Source organism: Frieseomelitta varia, unplaced genomic scaffold, assembly GCF_011392965.1.
Source record: "Frieseomelitta varia isolate USP_RPSP 00005682 unplaced genomic scaffold, Fvar_1.2 scaffold_976, whole genome shotgun sequence".
Taxonomy (NCBI): Eukaryota; Metazoa; Arthropoda; class Insecta; order Hymenoptera; family Apidae; genus Frieseomelitta; species Frieseomelitta varia.
Window position 1 is genome coordinate 216,160 of NW_025110785.1, and position 19,310 is coordinate 235,469.

The following is a 19,310-nucleotide window of genomic DNA, read 5'->3' on the forward strand; positions in this document are numbered from 1 at the left end:
GAAAAAATCACGCGGCGCGTGAACAGGAATGCGCGCGAAGGTAAAAAGCGTGGATTTCCGCAGAAGCTGTTATTGATAACGCTCGACATCGGGGACAGTTTGTTTAAAATTTTTCTCGTTACCACATCGTCGCGTATATCAAAATTATTCGCGACCGAGTGTAATATTTCTCTCCTTTTTTTTTTTCATCGAATCGAAAATATTTTAACTATTTCTGCACTCTTTTCTGCTTTTCTTGATTTACTTTCACTTCGTTTCATTTCGATTTCATCATTATTCCATGCCACAGATGCTTGTTAATAATTGATCGCTATTGTTCTTGATCGTGATCGTTAAAGGACTGAAAGTCCCGTAACACGATGTTCGTTTATTCCATTATTCAATCACAGTATGTAGATATTTGTCGAGATAAAAGTAGGCAGATTGACGTTCGATTTGAATCAATTTCCTTTGTTATTGTAAATTTCACGTTTGTTTGATGTGGAACGGCCGGTGCAATACAGAATTGCAATTAATAATTTATGCTAACGTTAAATATAATACATTAAGCATAATGATCCAACTAAGTTAATCGCGATCATTAGAAATTCAAAGCGTATTAATCGATGTTCGAATCGAATCATGTTTCGAACGAGCCGATACTTCACTGCGTGAAAGAACGCAGAAAGAAATAAAACAAAATAAAACTGGGTGACAAGCTTCTGTTTAAGAACTGATAGCGGTGGAATGAAACTCGCAATAAAAATATTACGAAGGGTTGCGTGAGAAACTGATCTATCCAATGATAACTGATTCAATACTTGTCGATATTGATAAATCGACCCATTTGTCTTGATAACGAGCAAACAGAAAGAGACACTTTTGGACGATGCGGATTTTTATGCATACAGAGTACAGATGATAGAGTATAATCGTAAAAATTCAAGATATAATTGTAATATTCAGAAGGTTTTTTTTTTTAGTACAGTCTTTTTAAAAATCCGCAATCTAACGATAATTAAGAGAAATGCCAGTTGTCGAGAAAAAAAATTACTTTCGTATTACCAACGATTTCTGCACCGATATGATTAAAATTCCCTGATTCCACAGTAATTGCGCTCCACGTCGATCTTGCGGTTACATCAGTTGCATTTTTCACTTCGATGCAGGTTGTAGATTCGCGCAGAGATAGATGCAGTCTTCCTTTTCTTTTTTTCTCTTTTTTTTTTTTAGCAAAAATAGAGAGAATAGGAAAAAGTGAAAAAAAAGTGACCAAATGTTAACACTGGAACGTAATAATAAAGACTTGCAATATGCATTTCAATAAAAATGAGCACAGTTAAAGAAATGTACTTTCATTGAGACGATGAGAAATTAATTTTATCAAAAGCGTTCTACTGTTGGGAATTAATACTTGCCACTTATTGTTAGAGAAAGGCCGTTCGTTAAATTGAGCAACTTGAAGCTTTTTTTCGAATAGAATAATTATGAAAATAACTTCGTTTTGTACTGATTTAATTTACTATTTATTAAAACTTCGATACATTACTGCCACTATCGAAGAGAATGAAACGTAAAATAACCCTAGACACAATCGAGGCAATGTGATCTGGCTAGTTCTTCTTTAAAGATGAAGTACTATCCTAAAGTGGTATAAGAGTTAATGCTTTACTTCGGCTATTGAACAGAGTAGTCGATATCGACTGACACAAAGAGAGAAAGAAAAGGCCACCCCCGTTCATTTCATTATTCTTCCGTTTCTTCGTTTGCTCCCTCCTTTTATGCGCACCCTCCTTTATGCTTCAGTTATTTTACGACTTTGGTACACACACACACACACATTTTGTCGACTGTATACTTCCGACGAAGTAATGAACAACGTATCTAAAATGAATGGCGCTACCGCTTTCTCTTTAATTTCCCATAGTCCCAGGCATTTATTTATACCCATTTATTTTTAAACTCCCACTCGTAATAGTCATTTATCACGCACGGTTATTTTTCTATAAAATATTGATGATCGTTATCGACGAAATCATTTTTCCCCCCCTTTTTTTTTACACGCATAAACGTAAAACGAGTGCTTCTCATTTTTCTAAAGGCATTCCCATGTTTCTTTTACTACGTACTACTGAAGTGGAATAAATTCAACGGAGTGAAATGGAAAGCCGAACACCGTGGGCGTACGCTGCTATAAAATATCTCTCGGTACGTTGTTCCGTCGTAAAACTCACGGATCGTCAATTTTTTTTTTTATGGCAATCAATACCCTCGACGTTTTAACCACGTGTTTTTAAACCATTAGCTTCAGTAAGATCTCTTTGTACATCGCACACGTCGTTGTTACTTGAATTTAAAGGAAACGCAAGGCGATCCGAACAACAATGAAATATTACGAGAGCGAGAGTGAATTTGTTACGTTACAGCCAAACGTCCCTTCGCTTTTTTCTTGTCAAGGAGTTGCGGCGCGAGTGAAAAATATATGACATTAGGAGTTAGGTGATGCGGAGCCTTGGAAAGCCAGCGTGCTTCAACCATAATGGACTTTCCGCTGTATCTCTCAAGTAAAATACTCCGTGACAAAAGCGTTAACATCGAAACTTGAAATTGCTGAAATATTCAGTTAGTCACTTACTGCTCTAGATTTTAAGTTATTCGTATTACGAAGTATATCGGGCGTGTTACAGAGAATAAAATAAATTTGAATCGTGAATACATAGTTCGTGTAAAAGACACAGACTAAACGTCATTGTGAACGCCTCTGTGAAATATATGTAAAAGTAAAAGAAAGAAAACCCAGAGGGAAAGAAAGGGAAACAGAGAACGGGACAGAAATAGAAAACCAGATTCTGAAATTCCATTCATTGATCGGCAAGAGGTTATTACGCCATTCTCGGCGTAAAAAAAAACCTGCCACGCAGATCTCTCCAAGGATGCGCCGTTGAAAGACTTCCACTTGGAAACACGTGGCAAACGGTGATTGTCGCGCGGAAGGGTGTCTGTCTCCCAAGGTAACACGAGCCAGGAGAGAGTTTATTGAATTCACCAAAGAGAAGAACACAGTTCTCGGCCTTGCAAGCGTTGCACGTATGTCGTGAACGTCTCCTAGAGGGATGTATAACATTCTCTACTCTAAACTAACCGTGAACAGAAAAAAGAAAAAAAAAAAATGGTAATATTTTCATCGTTGTTGGCGGAACGTGATGATTTGAGCGCGAGAATCGTTAGAAAGATTTCATACAGTCGAGTTGTGGACTTTAAGAGTCATAAGGACCACTTAAAGGCCATTCTAACGTTTCGCACCCTTTTCATTTTATCGCCTCGTCACTTTCAGTGAAATTATTTCCCATTTCTTTCCTTTTTCATTTTCATCCTTCGTCCACATTAACGGCGTGAATTTTCTTGGGTAATTGCCGCGCTCGATGGAACCGAAGGATCGTCGTATTAGAATGCACGGACACGCGTGGAGAACGATTTTTTTTTATCTCAAATCAAATTAAAGAGTGTGACGATGAAATACTTGCGGGAACGCGATTTTTACCTAGCTTTTGCTCTGCACCATAATTTTCGCGCTTCGTTGCAAACGTGTCGAACGATTCGTAGCTTCGTTGAAAGAAAGTTGATCGACGAACGTGAAAAATAAAGATGCAATTTATCTTCGATAATAGAAAAGAAAACGCTTTCAAACGATTGACAATTTAATAAACCCTTGGCGATTCATTGATTATTTTATTAGAATGTTTATGGTTCACTTTGAAAATAAAATAAAATGTATCTGAATAAATAGAATAAAGTACAAATTACATTTTGTGATTAAGTATTAAATATCCCCTAAACAGTGAAATCTGTTCAGTGAACTACAAAGGCTTGACGTTAAGCTCAGATGCAATAAATATGCTCATTAATAAATGTAAACCACGTTTCTCTGTTTCCTTTCATGATCTCACAATATAGGAGTATTCGCAGTAAATTGCCACAAAATACAGAATAAAGCTTCTTCACACGTATTAAGACCACACAATCTGTGTGTGTTTGTGTGTGTGTGTGTGTGTTCTTAACAGATTTCCGAGGCGCAGAACTTTATGAAATGGGCCGCCCAAGTTAGGTCACAATTAGTTTCAATGGCACTTCAGACAAAGACATTCTGCAGACGCTGTACCAGGAAGCCAAGATTTTAAAGGGCTTCGTAAATTCTGGGAACGATCCGATCATCGTTGACAGATAACCAGGCCCAGAGGAATCTTGGAAAAAGCATAGTCAGCATTGTCCATTGTCACAGTCCTAACAGTACGAGATTTTGTGACGTTTTCACTCAAAACCAATTATATCGTCAATTCAAAAGACACTCTACACTTCGCGCGAGTTCCTAAAAAAGAGCAAACAAAGAAAAGAGACATGAGAGGGGGGGGGGGGATGGTGCGAATTTTAAACCAATAACGCGTACCGATCTGGAACTTCCATAACTATAATTACTGCGCCAGTAGCTTTCGCCGACTCAAAGGTTCGTCACGCTAATTCAACATTAACGATGTTCTATAACTTTCAACTTCGTCGCCAATCGAGTTTCCTCGCTGTGAATTTCCACAGCACAACAACGGTATATTGTGTTATCAAGCTTTCCCCACGTCAATTTAATCAGACCCGAGAATTCTTTCCGAATCGAGCTACCATTTTGTCAGTCGTATGTCAATCACGCTCAACCGAAACCTTGTCGTCCATTGGCTTTCAAACTCGGCCGCTATATACTCGTGGCCATTTTTAGCACGCTCTCTGGCAGGTGGAAGTTACTGCAGTTAACAAGGGGACAACGAAACCGGGTCCCTCGAATTTTCATTTATTTCCATTGCGATGCATTATATATCGGTTATCTCTCTTTGAGCTTCGAGAGGGGAACGTCACTTTAAGGGTTAATATTGCAGGAGTCAGACGAGAGGGCATTTTCTATGTCGGTGCACACTTATCTTGCTCCCTCCTCCGATCGGTCTTTGACCTTTTCCACGTTATTTCATTCGATCAATTTTCTTGGATTTCAACGATACCTACGATCGTTTATATATCGTCGGCTTGTTAAAAGAACGACGGAACTAAGAAGCAATTGATTTTCAAAAAATTAGGTTGAAATAGGAAATTATTAATTTTTTTTTTTTCTCAGAGGAAATTCTGAGAGTCCTTGGAAACTAGAGTAATAAAAATTTGCTGTTGAAATATAAAATACAGTTATAATAAAAACAGATGTTGCAATATAAAATGGTCCTGTAATAATTTCACTGAATCGCGATGGTCTTTCTAATTTTTTAGATTCAATTTCAGACATTCTGGTGAAATATGTTTGAAAATATGTACCTAATGCTCCCTGTTCGCATTTTCATCTCAGGTTCGTTGCAAAGTAACACGGAGAAGAAGAGAACGTCTCGTCACTAAAACTGTCGGCGAGAGAAGTGCAATGTAGAATTTATTCTGAGAAATTGCATTAATTGTAGAATATTCGCGTTACTAAGAAAAAAGTGTTAAGCTGAGATGAGTAGGAGAGCAAATAGAGAGCAAATTTCAATGTATCTCCCGTAACTAAAATAAGGAGTGAAATTAACACTAGATAAGTAAAAGATATAACAAGAAGATACCCCGCGTGTAATGAATTACCGTCTTAATCGCCTTTTACGACACACAGGGATTACACTGAGTTTATTTTACCCCCTCCTCCCCCCCAAGCCCATAAGGGGAAAGTTATGTTCCGCAAATATTCGCAGTCTACTATTAACATTAATCCAATAACGCGAAAAAACTCAAAACGACGTATAATATATCCTAACTTGCAGGATCAAATATGAATAGATCGTAGATTCTCATGCGTTTATGGGAAATTGGAAATTACGAAGATGCGTGTAATACATAGAAATATATAAAACATTTCATGGATTTTTAATTTCTACGCAAATTTATATTGTGAATATAAGTTTAAAAAAATGCATTGTTTTACGCACAACAAATACTATCTGAAAGAATTGTATTTTGGATATCTTACAGAATTTCCTATATTGTGCATTATGATATGTTGCAGATTTTTTTTTTACCTAAAAATTTCTATATAAATGAAATATATATATATAATTTTCTATAAAATTTTCTATATATATATAATTTTCTATAAAATTTTCTATATATATATATAATTTTCTATAAAATTTTCTATATATATATAATATTCTATAAAATTTTCTATATATATATATATAATTTTCTAGAAAATTTTTTATATATATAAAATTTTCTGTATACATATGATTTTCTATACATTCCACGGTCCACGCATGAAAGAACCAAGTTCAACCACGTCCGACATTCCTAGTGCGTCTCGAGATGAGACTCGTCTCACAAGTGTTCACGGTCACACTGCGTGTATGTACATACGTGCATGCAGCGTGCTCTCGATATCGATTTCTAGGTCACGAGTAACGTACAGAGTACGGGCATATTAGGAATTTCGTATTTACCGCTGACGCGTTTCATCCTCGTGGATCGATGCAAATTGTCCGACAAGACTCGGTCTCTCGTCCGTTTCTTTGCATTAACTGGGATTCCTCGCGCGAACTCACCCTTTCTTCGTCGCGATCACGCGATCTGCGCGCACGGCTGTCGATAATGCCAGCTCGACCCTCGTCGGCGTTTATTTCTTTTTCTCTCTCTTCCTTTTTTCCCCTTCTTTTTTTTTCAGTCCGCAAACTTCGCACAAAAATCCCATCGTTCATACACGCGAGGGTCTGTCTTCCTTCCTTCTCGTTCCATCAACATTTTTCCACAGCGGTTTGTTCGTTCGATCGCGATTAATCACACGCTGTCGTCACGGGACGAATTCAAGGAGTGGCGAATATAGATTTTACCAAGGGCGACAAAGCGAACAACGAAATAAGACGAACGACACTTTCAATTTGCTAAATGTATCAAATGAGAATTGAAATTCTCCTGGGTCCGACTTCGAGTCCTCTGTTCGTGACGTTATTACGCAATATATTTATGTAACTTTTAGCGCTTGCAATTGTTAAATGTTTCAAAGTAAAAAAATTTTATTCGGCTACGGCGAATCTTCTTTTTATATATATATATATGTTAAAATTAAAACAGAGACAGTTCGATCTGATAGTAAGTCCTTGAGATAAAAATTCCCAATTCTCGATTTTCACAAAAATTGGAAAATTCCGTGAATTTCTCAAGTCTGAAATTAATTGAAAGCCCTCCATAATTGGACGTTGTCTAGCATTCGCTTGTTTATCTTCTTATCTTATCGTCTTTTATAAGCGGATCATAGAAATTTAGTAGGGTCGACTACTGTTCTGAAGTCAAATTAAATTGGAAGCTGATCTCTCGCGGGGCTGTTACCGTATTATTAATAAGACGCTTTTACTTCACGTGAGTTTCTACTGAAACTCGCGAGCAGTTACTTAATGTGTGATTATATGTAAATTACTCGAAGTATCCGGCGAACTTTCGTAGCCTGTTGCATAGATAGAACAGTACAGATGATAAAACTTCGTTACACGATACGATGGGATTGAAGTTTTGTTAATCCGTTGTATAAATATTTTTCGAGAGTGTAAAATTGTAGAAAAGTTACATCTACTTTAACATTTTATAATGCAACATGCGAATAAAAATTATTTACAACTTTACAATATTTCTAATACTTCACTAACCGCTACTTTATTGTACTTTCAACTTGTTCGCAAGTTTGCCTCTCAAAGCTCCCTTTGCTACAAATTTCCACCGAGAGACGTAGATCAATAAGCTACCGTGTAGCCAATGATGACATGTCGATCATCTCTGCAGAAACAGACTTGACTCGAATGATTGCTCGTCGAAGGACAGTTAATTGAGATTGTCGTTCGGTCAAAGTGGCATTTTAGAGACAGCGGATCTCTCCTAAATCCCTGTCTATAACCACTGCTCGGCTCTTCAGCCCCTGTACCATCTGAATAATTAGCCACGGCAAAATTGTATGCCTGGAATGACCTTGATGGCTGATCGCAGGCCACATTTTCGTGGTTACTCGAGTGCACGTGTACGATAACGATACTTTGCAATTTCATCGATCTCGGAGCAATTGCAGAGCATGTCGAAGGAAGGGCGGATGAATTCCAAACTGGGTACAGTTTAACGTCGTCGTGCATACTTCAGGTTGTGCCCCTGTTCCATTCGATCAGTCTCCATTTCGGAATTTTAAGGGGCATCGTACGATCGGACGCGTAATAACTCGCTGCATTCTGCCATTTTCCGTTCGATCGATGTCCTCGTGCTGGCTAATAAAGTGGAACGCCGCTTCGTAATAGGATTCGGCTCGTTCTCGCCAAGCCTTCGCTGTCTGAACCTGCAGCCGTGGCCTACCGGACGATTTATATAAACTATTAACGACATCCAAAGTAACTTATAAAATTAGCCTTTTCACCGTCGAGTTTGTAGAAAAATTTTCTTCTATCGTCTCGTTGTATTAACCTTCTGTGGGATTTTTCGATCATTTCTGACTGATATGTATTTGATTTTCAATTATCATTAGACTGTGAATGTTAAAAAATATTTCTATACGATTTGTTACTTCTCCCCAGTATCGTGAAAGTGATAATATTGCAACTGCAACTGATTTGTAACAAATACAAATCGCAAAATTGAACGTTTATTATATATTTACCTATTTGCTTAGTACGTATTTGCTTAGTACATTTCGCGCATTAACATCCACAGTTTAATTATTACTCGCGTTTATTATAATTATATAATTCCGTCTCTGGTTTTACAAAAACGTCCTCTCTACAAAACACTTCTAAATCAAGTTTTTAAATTTCTTAAATAAGTTCTTAATGTTTCATCTGTTTTCAAATCACAGTGCGTGATTTCGTCGAAATCCATCGCGAAGATTAACGTGTCCCAGGGAAAATTGAAGGTTCCATCAATGCCTCGACGTACAGAGACTTACAGGAATGGCGAATCCTTCGAATTCCTTTTACCTCTTTCAGGCATTCGTCCACGACGAAATTTGTCGAGCGAAGCCATTGTAGGAGAAACGGAGGTGAAAATCGTTTACTTTGTTAGTTGAATGGAAAAGGGAGGAGAAAGGAGTTCGCGAAAGGGGATTCATTCTCCCGAGAGAACGCGGAAGGTCTTACTGGAATGCGCAAAAACCTCGGTCAAATGTCGTTTGCTACTAGAGTACTTGTTGCGCGAAATACTTTGCGCGACAAACCTGAAAGGCTGGAATTGTAAACGAAGGTACGCGAACGAAGATCGATAGAGAACTGTCATGCCACTCGAGCTTGTGGGTCGTAGTTCTCATTGCAGAGAGTAATCGTATCATATCGATTGAATTCAAAATGGAATTTTTTTTATTGACACAAAAGATTTCTCCACTTTTTTATTATATAAGTTTATATCTAAAGAATATATCTAAAGAATATATATATAAAGAATATATCTAAAGAATATATATATATATATAAAGAATATATCTAAAGAATATATATATATATATCTGGGATAGGCAAATTCTGGGAAAGGGCCCAGAATTTTCTCCCGCGCCCGACAATTGCAGATGTCCCAAGTGTACCATAAACTGTAGAAAAAGTTAGGCCTGGGACTTGGGATTGTTTATGGCTAGCCCTCCAGGCCTAGCGTTTAAGACATTAATAGTGTGGATGCGTTTGTGTGTATGTGTGTATGAATGACGAATTTTGTGCAGATGAGGAAAAAGAAGAGTGAATGTCGAGAAGCCAGAGAGAACAGAGTGAGTGTTGAGAAGTCAGAGAGAAGAGAGTGAGTTTAGCAATTAAGAAAATAGTGTAAAACGTCACTTTATAATCATCATTAAACAAATTTTCTTTTATTTAACCTTAAATAAACAACTATCTTTTATCAAAATTCCTACAAATTGGGGTCTCAAGCTGGGATTCCTACATATGTATATAATTGTATATAATTGTAGCGGCCACATGTTCGAAAAAGAAGAATTATATCTTTCTTAGAAGAATTTGCAACACACGTGTCGAGGAAGCCATTTATTTGAAAAAGCCGTTCTGTTCTTTCAGTGCGTAGAACAATACTGTCCGCTAAAATTTTAAGTTTTTAGTGAAAGGCTACGATAGCATCTGTGCGCGTCGTAGCCTTTGAAATCCTAGGTTCTAAGGGCCCACACGCAAGCCGAAAGGCCTGAGAAACATCAACTCCGTGACTTGAGCCCGGAAGAAACCCCGCCGCATCACCAACAATTGAGGGAAAGTCGTCTCCAGCGAAATTGTATCCGCGTTCTTAAAAGAAGTAGGAGTTCGAGACAACCTAATTGGCTAACAGTAAGACCTAGAAACAGAGATTTAGCCAATTGGGAGTATATAGGAGGAAATCCGAAGCTTGAAAGCTGCAGAAAAAGAAAAGACTGATTTGAGCTCAAAGAGAGTCTTCGGATAAGGGCATTGGAACCGTATCCAATAAAGCCAATACTGAAAAACCTAAGAGTGTGCAAGTTGATCACCCCGAAACTCTTTACTACACAATTACACATTTCGAAGGTGTTTATTCAAAAGCGCTGCAACTTGTTCGATAGTTTGCATAAAATCCAATTGACCATTTACACTTCCGAGCGTCATTTATAGTCTTCAGGTAGTATACTTTCCTTCTTTCGTAGGGATTTCGCAAGTCGTAGAAGGTCCGAGGATCCTTGTGTCTATTTTACGTTTCTCTTCTAATATGAATTTTATTGCACTGTTGACATTCTTTGTATATAACACCATTTTTTATTTCCCTCCATTTTTCATTATAATCGTACTATATAATTCACATTGAAGGTCAATAAGTATAGATTTACAACAACAACATCTCTAAAGTTATATTATACACGGTGTCCTGGGTTAGGTTTGGGTTAGGTTCCTGTCAACCTAAACTTCCTGTCAAACTGCGAGAAGTTATTCTAGGGGCCAAAAGAAGAAGAAAAAAAAAAATGTTACATGAAGTTTGCGAATTAACGCTTTATTACAGAGATATTTATCAAAAATAGATACTTGATATTAGCTTAATATCACCCTGTATACTTAGACTGCGGACTCCATTCATTTGTAGGATATTTTATTACGGTGCAAAATTTTCCTATCCAAATCCCTAACCTAAGCTGTAATCAACGTGATCCTAAATTTAATTAAATATATCGAACGTACACGGATATTACTGAACAAGAAACGTTTCTACTCATTCAGGTTAATAAGTGTCATCGCTATTGGAACTCCATTGTCACCGCCAGAGTTTCCTGTTTTCTCTTCCCTGTTTTATTGCCTCTTGTACGTAATTCATGGCTGTCAACCACCTGAACGACTGTAATCATTGTTGTCAGAAGTCCTCTTCCTTTTAAAGAAAAAAGTCTGTTCCAACTGAATCCCTATCTCGCTGTTTGTTTCTAAAATTTGCCCCTCGGTTCTCGAACAAACGGACGGAAACCTAAATCCGCCGGTGAAATTCGTCGGGAAGGAAAGTAGCTCAGCTTTCAGCCGTCGAGTTTCACGATGGTATCCTCTATTATACTTGTAAACTCATTTTGCCCGCGCGTTATCGCGAGCGCGTAGCTTCACTTTCGTTTCTCCAGTTTCCACTCGATAGCCTTACCCGCGGAGTAAGAAGAAGCTTGAATGAGAAAACTTTCGACGAGCGGGGCCGTTTATCTCGCTCCTGGCTACCTAAAATTGTTTTCGACAAATTGGGAACAACTTTGGATATTTGTGACGAGTTTATCGATGAGAATTTCGGAAAGATTGGTTAGCGGTTAGAGAACGTATGCAATTGCTTCTAAAACCTCGTTGCAGCGTTTGTTGGTTACTGGCATATGTTGAAACATACATATACTATTGTATATGCATATGTATTTAAGGGAATCCATTCTAGGATTATATGCCGATGCGAATATTCACTGCAACGATCTAACCATTCATATTTTTATTCCTTTTTCTCTAAATTCTATAGATTTACAACAACGCAGAAATGATCAAAATTTTTAAACTGATTTTCGAAATGATAAAATTTTAGGAATGATAAGATTTGAAATTGATTCAGAGGAGTGATAAAAACTCGCGTCCTTTATGTTCCATTCTAAAACACGTATAGAGTAGAATTTACGATACGATTGTAAAATAGTGGAAATGTAAGTTTGAATATTTCCAAAGTTCGAATGACAAATAAACAGCCCTCATTTTCCTCAGGTATCCTGATCGACAGTATATTTCTCTGCGTATGCTACAGCAGCAAATCTGATCTAGATTTCTGTAAACAGTGTTCTTTCTATTAATCCATTATTTTTTTTTGTCTTTCTTGAAAGTAGAAGAAATACAAATTGAAATTTAAAAATAACGTGGAAAAATTCGATGTCATCTCTTTTGAGCGATGTTCCGAATTTCTAGTATTAAAACAGATTACGTCGAATATTTCCCATCGGGAATCTCTTCGGCTGAACTGTCTAAAAAAAATAGGACAGAACGAATCGGGTTCACGGTTTCGCGAGATTTTCCTCGGTCGAAATTGAATTAAAGGAATCCGATTTCCATAAAATTGACCGCATTAAATACATGCACGGCGTGCTGGCAAAGTGCTCGAGCGGCAGCGCGTTCCCCTTGTCTCGCGATCCTATTGACAAAAGCTCGTTAATGCCTTTCGCGCAGTATAAATACGTGTGTACGTTGTTTCACTCGCAGCCAGCGAGTGATTTAAACAGCAACGAACGTTTCCGTTTTAATAGACCGTAACATTTTAATGCACAGAATCCTTGGCAGTCTGGCGACATTGTTGGAAGTTAATTCGTATCAAAAACGAGAAAACACAATCAGGGCTCGTTTCTTTTATAACATCTGGAGTAAGAATCGCTGTTGTTCGCCCTTAATCCTCGTCCTTTCATGCCGTTTGCTTCAAGCCACTCCAACTTATTCGCAGGACAGAGATGTCGTTTCAGATACGGAGAGAATCATGAATTTTGGGAAATTGAAAGAAGACCCTCGCTGGGAAAATCGTGCACGACGAGCAACCTTTCAGGCGTATGGAAATCACTATTTTCCAATTTCACGCGAGGGAAAATGTTGAATACGAGAACGAAAGGCGATTAATGTCGCGTGACTTGGCGTCTTTTCGCGGATTTGCCCGTAAATCCGGCGTTTAAAGTTTCGTTTATCTTCGTTTCGCACTCTATCCGCGGGCTTTCAACGATTAGTATAAAATGTATTATCGAACGCACGAAAATCTGTCACGATTGAATTAACGACCAAAGAACAATGCAAATGGTGTATGGAAAAATCGAACGTCTTGCCATTTTTTCCTGTTTCTTTTTTTATACTGTATGACGAATCTTTTGAGACTCATCGTTTTATCGGATCCGTCAGAAGTGAGCAATATTCATGAATGTTATTTCGTTTAGGCAAACGATTAGACGATAATAGACGAATGGCGAGATAAAAATTTATCCTGGATTTTGCTCACAGTTCTCTCAATTAATATCTGAATCAGCGAAATTTTCACATTTACCATTATGTAGCTTCCTAAAATTATATTAACCACAAAAAGCAAGAGGCATAATAAGTTTCAATTGTCGATGGAAAATTTAAGTGATACCTTTCATGATACTATATTATAGAAAATGCATGAACTTCAATTATCAACAAACAGCGTGTAACACGTTTGCAGGTAAGAAATTCCGACATTGATTTAATCTGTCGCGAATTTTTTGCCTCTGTTCCATCTGCTTTCCCCATTAATTAAGAAACTTTTGACAACAACGAAGATTCAGGACACGAGTCGACTTTTTTTTCACGAGCATGGTGTACAATCGAGGCTGCTGAAACAAGGAGCTAAACGATGGAAATACGTATACAGTGGCGCGAGTCGTCTCGGTATAAAGGTTGAAACCGGCTAATGGTCGATAATGGAACTGCCTGAATGACGGTATAACCAAATTATGCCGCCGACTGGCTGCTCGTGATCCGGCAAACAATATTCACAAGGGGAACGCGTCATTATACGTATAATTCGACGAAATCCGCTCTCGTTCCGGTTAGTTGTTCTTCATTTGTCTCTTTGTATCGTGCATGTCTCGCTCACAATATATCTCGCGATTCACTGTCTTCTACCAAATTTGATTCGGTACCAAGTTTCCCAGAGATGGCGCAGATTCACAATTTCTAGTATTATCTCTTTAGATTTGTATATTTGTCTCGTATCTATTTCAAATTTAGAAATCATCCGATTTGGATCGACAAAAATTCCAAAATATTAGCGCAAATAATTCCAGTTCATTGCTTTTGACTACAGATATTTTGTGCTTGTATACAAATCGATGACACATAATTTGATAATTCTATTTAAATATTTCTCGGACCATTTTGGACGAACTGACAACAAGAACTGTTCAACACACAGTTCCATTAATTTTAAAATAACTTTTGGAAAAAGGAGGAATTTCCTGCCGAATAATAGTCAAATAGTTTCACGTTTGTACAAGTTTGTTGACGTTGAGATGGCAAAGTTTCGCGGCAAGTTTGAATTGGAGAAGCAACAGGGAGGAGCGTGATGATTTCCATTGACAGGATTTAACGCAAACGTGTCCCGCTCGCGTCGTCCAGCGAGGAGACATTAGCGGATTAGCCAACATTTGCATTACCTTGAGCCGTCAGCTGTAATTTTCGTTAGCAACACTTATCATACCGCATCGTGTTTGCGCCATGTTGCTTGCGTGCCACCCCCGTCCCTGTCCTGACAGTCTTAAAACTTGTTAGCCTTACGCTTTGACAAACCGTTATCAGCGGCTCTATTTCTGATCCCATTAGTCTCGAGCTGCTGACGCTGTAACATCACGGCGGTTCAAAGCTGAAGTTTAATCGAACTTGCTCGCGAAGTGTTACGCAGCACACGTATTTTTGCACAGACTTGTGCAGAGGAATGGAAACAGAGAAATTCAACCAGTTATTGGGGTTATATCGAATTCTCAGGTTGCTCGAATCACGCGCCATACCTTTGAAATCAAATTTCTATTTTTCAATCTACACTTGAAGCTGGATACGAATATTTTATTCGAAACGAGCCAAATTCTCGATCACATATATTTGTGCAAGGAATGAGAAATAACTCTTACATTAACGAATCCGTTAAAAATCTCCTGGAAGACCTTTCTATACTTTTGCTGCTTAAACTTTCTCATTCCCATTTCGCGAAGTAAGTGCTGCCGATAGTATAAGTCGATAGTATAAACGATTGAATTTTCGCTGTTATTTCATCGAAAGTTTCGAAGTGGTACAAGACGTTCCACATCCTGTTTCCTTATACCGTTTCCTCATGCTGTAACGATCCAGATTAAAATGGAATATTCCATGTTCATCGGAAGTGGATCGTTACTATATTCGTTTCTGCAACAACTGATGTATTATTCAATGTATCTCCGCGGTAACGGGCACCGTTAATTGACATATTTGGCGGTGAATCGAGAACTTCGCTTCGCAACCGATGACCTTTCGTGTCCAGATGTAACGGCCTTGACCAAACCGATACCTCGTTCATGAATCGATATACCAACGTCGTGTATAGGAACGTGATAACGAGTTGTAAAACACGTTTCGACTTTTCAATGAAAGATTACCCGTCAAACGTCACAACACGTCAGGACTCTGATTATTCGATCTAACCGTGACATACACACTATTCAGATAATCGAATAATTTTACTTTCGTGCTCAAGGGAAGTTGTTTTGCAAACATTGTTAAAGAGGACGAAAATAACAATTTAATTTTTGTTCTCGTTTTCACGAGGCACCGTGTTCCCGAAAGAAATCTTTCGTCAAACGAAAATCCACTGTAATCTCCCATTCAGGTTCCTTTCTTTCAAAAGGAGGAAACCTTGAATTTTAAATGGAATTCTAATTTGTACTTCGTCTGTATGATAATATATTCAATTTGATATAGAGTTCCTAATGGAATTCTCTTTCAATAGGTCCCGATGGAAAGATTATAGTCAGAAAAATTATAGCAGCCCCCTTGATCTTACAAAAAGTTATTTTAGAACGTTCTACTGACGATTAACTCTCACAAAGATGCCATCGCGTTACATCACTGGTAAAATAAATGACAGATATGAAAAGCTCACTGTTTATAAGAATTTTCATATACCTACTCAGCCAATTTTTATATTGATCTGAACAATTTGACCGAGTTTGTTCACGATGCAATTTTCGTCTTTCAACCGAGACGAAGGCGATCAGCAGAGGCAAACATCGTCTCACGCGTACATGCGAACGTATCATTGATTGATAGTGGTATAGGTAATCCCTGTGCTTGTGCAAGAGCAATACGAGCGAAGCGCAATCGCAATCGGAACATCAATCTAAGCATCGAATAATTACCATTAGCCTGGAAATTAGTTCCCAAAAAGTCGATGCTCATTTGCATACGCCGTTCTGTAATATCCTATGGCAATTCGGTTTTCGACTTCCATTGCTAAAATTATCGCAACATCGCTGCACAGGTGGAACCTCAACCTCATTCGTTCGAGGTAACCAAATCATTATCGTTTAGGTTTGAAGTCAATACGAATGGCACGTGAACGCGTATATAAATTCAGTTATTTCGATAAACATACATTGGTTGCAGGTGTTTCAGATGCATCATGGTCGTCATGAGGCCGCGAAACAGGCTCGCGAAACAGGAGTTCGACACCTGAGCAACGACGTGTTCGCCGAGTTCTGCTCCGAAACCATCTTCAAAGGCGAACAAACCACCAGGCAGGGGGAAGAGGAATGGTCCCTTGGGCCTTTGGCGTGCCTCTTGTCCTCGTTTCTGCTCTGGGTCTTATTCTCAACGGTTACGTGCTCCTCGTGGTTCTTGGACTTGGCAAACAGGTAAATCTCCCCCTCCTTTTGGGGGACTTTATTATCCCGATAAATTGTAAATTACTCTCTGTTGTCTGGAACTTTATTATTCTAACAAATCATAAATTATTCTTCATCGTCCAACTATCGTTAGATAATTCGACGCATGGTGTTGGGAACAATTGTAAATATGTGCATTAGTCTTGCATCAGTGATCTTTGTTCTTCCAAACGAGTGCATGAATTTTCCTAGATTTCTTTTTTTTTCTTTATAGATTGAAAAGATTTTTATAAAGTACAAAGTATATTCCGTGTATACCGTGTATGTATTCCACGCATTTTTGTTTGTATCTTGTTGCATAAAAATTCTTACTTATCAAATTGTTACCCCCTAAGTGTAAGCGCTTGTTACATTTTTCGTACGCTTTTTTTCCATAGACAATAAAAAAAAAAAAATCTGGAAAAATTCGTACGACGTTCGAAACAATCTAAATTAAGATTATAAGTTTAAAAGAGAACTTGTTTGAGACGAGGTGAGATTCGAGTTTGTTCGAATCAATTATTCTCGAAGAAAAAAAAAAAAAAAAGAAAAAGAAAAAGAAAAAAGTAGAAGAATTTAAACTTGCAAAGGATTTCCAACTGCGAATATTTTTCACGTAAGAGAGCGAGACGATGGTTGTTTGCGGACAATAGATCACTGACACTACAGGAATTATTCAATAGCCTATCGGTCTTCCCCGACGGTTGTGTCGTCGGGGACAGAGGGCGTACAATGAAGTTTGATAGCGTATGAAAAGCTGCGCGATAAATTGACGAAAATTCATTAGCTTCCGGCTTGAATAATAGCCCGGTCAAAATCGCATAGGCGTTTAACCAAAGAATCGCGGCGTGTTCCCGATTGAATTAGAAAAGCGTTTGGACTACTCTTTAATGAATTGAAAGCCCCCGTACAGAATCGAAGCAATTATAGTATCGGTCTGGAATACGCTCTGGTCGGTCTGTTAAACTGATTGCGCGCTATATCTATGTTTGAATGCGTCTTGATCCAGTTAGGAGTTACCATTGTTGTTGCTTCCTCACAAACGTTCATGCAACTAAGCATCTGATTAATTTTACGAACGAGCCAGGACGTTTGTTTGTTTCAGTGCCGTTTGTTTTCGAATACGACTCTCTGATAAACATCTATCCCGTTGTTGGATCGAATTCGTTAATTAAAAATTGTCGAATGATAGTCCACAGTTTCAGGCGGGCATTTATCCCAGTTCTTCGTCACCGAAGAACTTCTAGTTAGCAAGAGAAAATTGGCATGAAATCCCGATCAGCTGAAGTCGTCTCGATATCAGCGACGATTACAATTTCACGATTATAAAGGAATATAAAATGGCACGGAGAACTTAATCCTCTTACAGAAATTTCCAAAGAACTCTTTTAAATTGTAGAATCCCAGTCCCGGGTTAAGATTAATACGGAGTTGAGATCCTCCGACGATGGATGGATTTTTCACGGGAGAGGGGGGGAGGGCGATTCGAGCCACACGATTTTTCCAATAGCGGCTAATCCCTTTTAAAGCGGTTTCCTTTTTGATGGAGAAAGATGGGAGGCCACCGCGTTCCTTTCTCGCGAGGCATGACATATTTCTCGACGGAGAAATGAGACGCGCGGAAGGGAAGTGACCACCCTCGAAATGGCCTTATGCTTTTACGCGATCCATTCTCGTGGGTGCCGCTAAGCTGACCGTGGCAGCTTGAACAACGCGAGGTCGCTCGGTGGTTTGAAAAGATCGCATGCTTTTCGATATAATGTCGAGGACCGGACACGTTGAATGACAGCCGGCGAACTAGGTCGTGCAAAATGCGTTCCTTTGCTTTCCGAGAGTCCTTGCCTCAACATTTGCCACCCCGTTGTTTCTCGTAAATAAACTTTCCCGTTTCAAACAAATGTATACGGCCAAGTGAAATCCCCTCTTTCGGATCGAACTTCTTTTTGGAGTGAAACTTTCGATTGTGAAACAGACTGGACGATTTAAGTGACGTTTAATGTAAATATATAAATGCGAAGGAATTTTCAATTTTGAACGTAGCGTGTGTCGGCGTATATATTTCGTAAAATTCACTATCAACTCCATATTTGATGAAATTCTTTATATTTTATATTCTATATTCTCTATTCTCTACAAAATATTCTGTACGTGTATATTCTACATATTCTATATGCCATACTCTGCGTGTCTTTCGTGTCAATATCTAACGATTCACGAAACTATCTCTACGTAATTTGAATTCAATATGTTTGTTTAGAAAATTTCACGATTAAAGCGAGGCGAATAAATTTGTCTTTTACTCCAGCCGTAGTTGTTTCGCGCTGTAAAGAGATGAAGGCGGGAGAAGTAACGTTTAAGAAGGAGAGAGAGAGAGAGAGAGAGAGAGAGAGAGAGAGAGAGAGAGAGAGAGAGAGAGAGAGAGAGAGAGAGAGAGAGA

The 19,310-nt window shown here is 38.4% G+C and overlaps 1 protein-coding gene across 3 annotated transcripts in view; it reads left to right on the plus strand.

Annotated features, from left to right (window-relative positions):
- Window positions 1-19,310, plus strand: part of LOC122538232 (beta-3 adrenergic receptor-like) — a 63,930-nt gene that overhangs the window by 31,988 nt on the left and 12,632 nt on the right. For all 3 annotated transcript variants that reach the window (XM_043672132.1, XM_043672133.1, XM_043672134.1), the window contains exon 2: window positions 16,617-16,864. In XM_043672132.1, coding sequence (XP_043528067.1) covers window positions 16,763-16,864 — 102 coding nt within the window. In that variant the 5' untranslated portion in view covers window positions 16,617-16,762. The remainder of the gene's footprint in view (window positions 1-16,616; window positions 16,865-19,310) is intronic.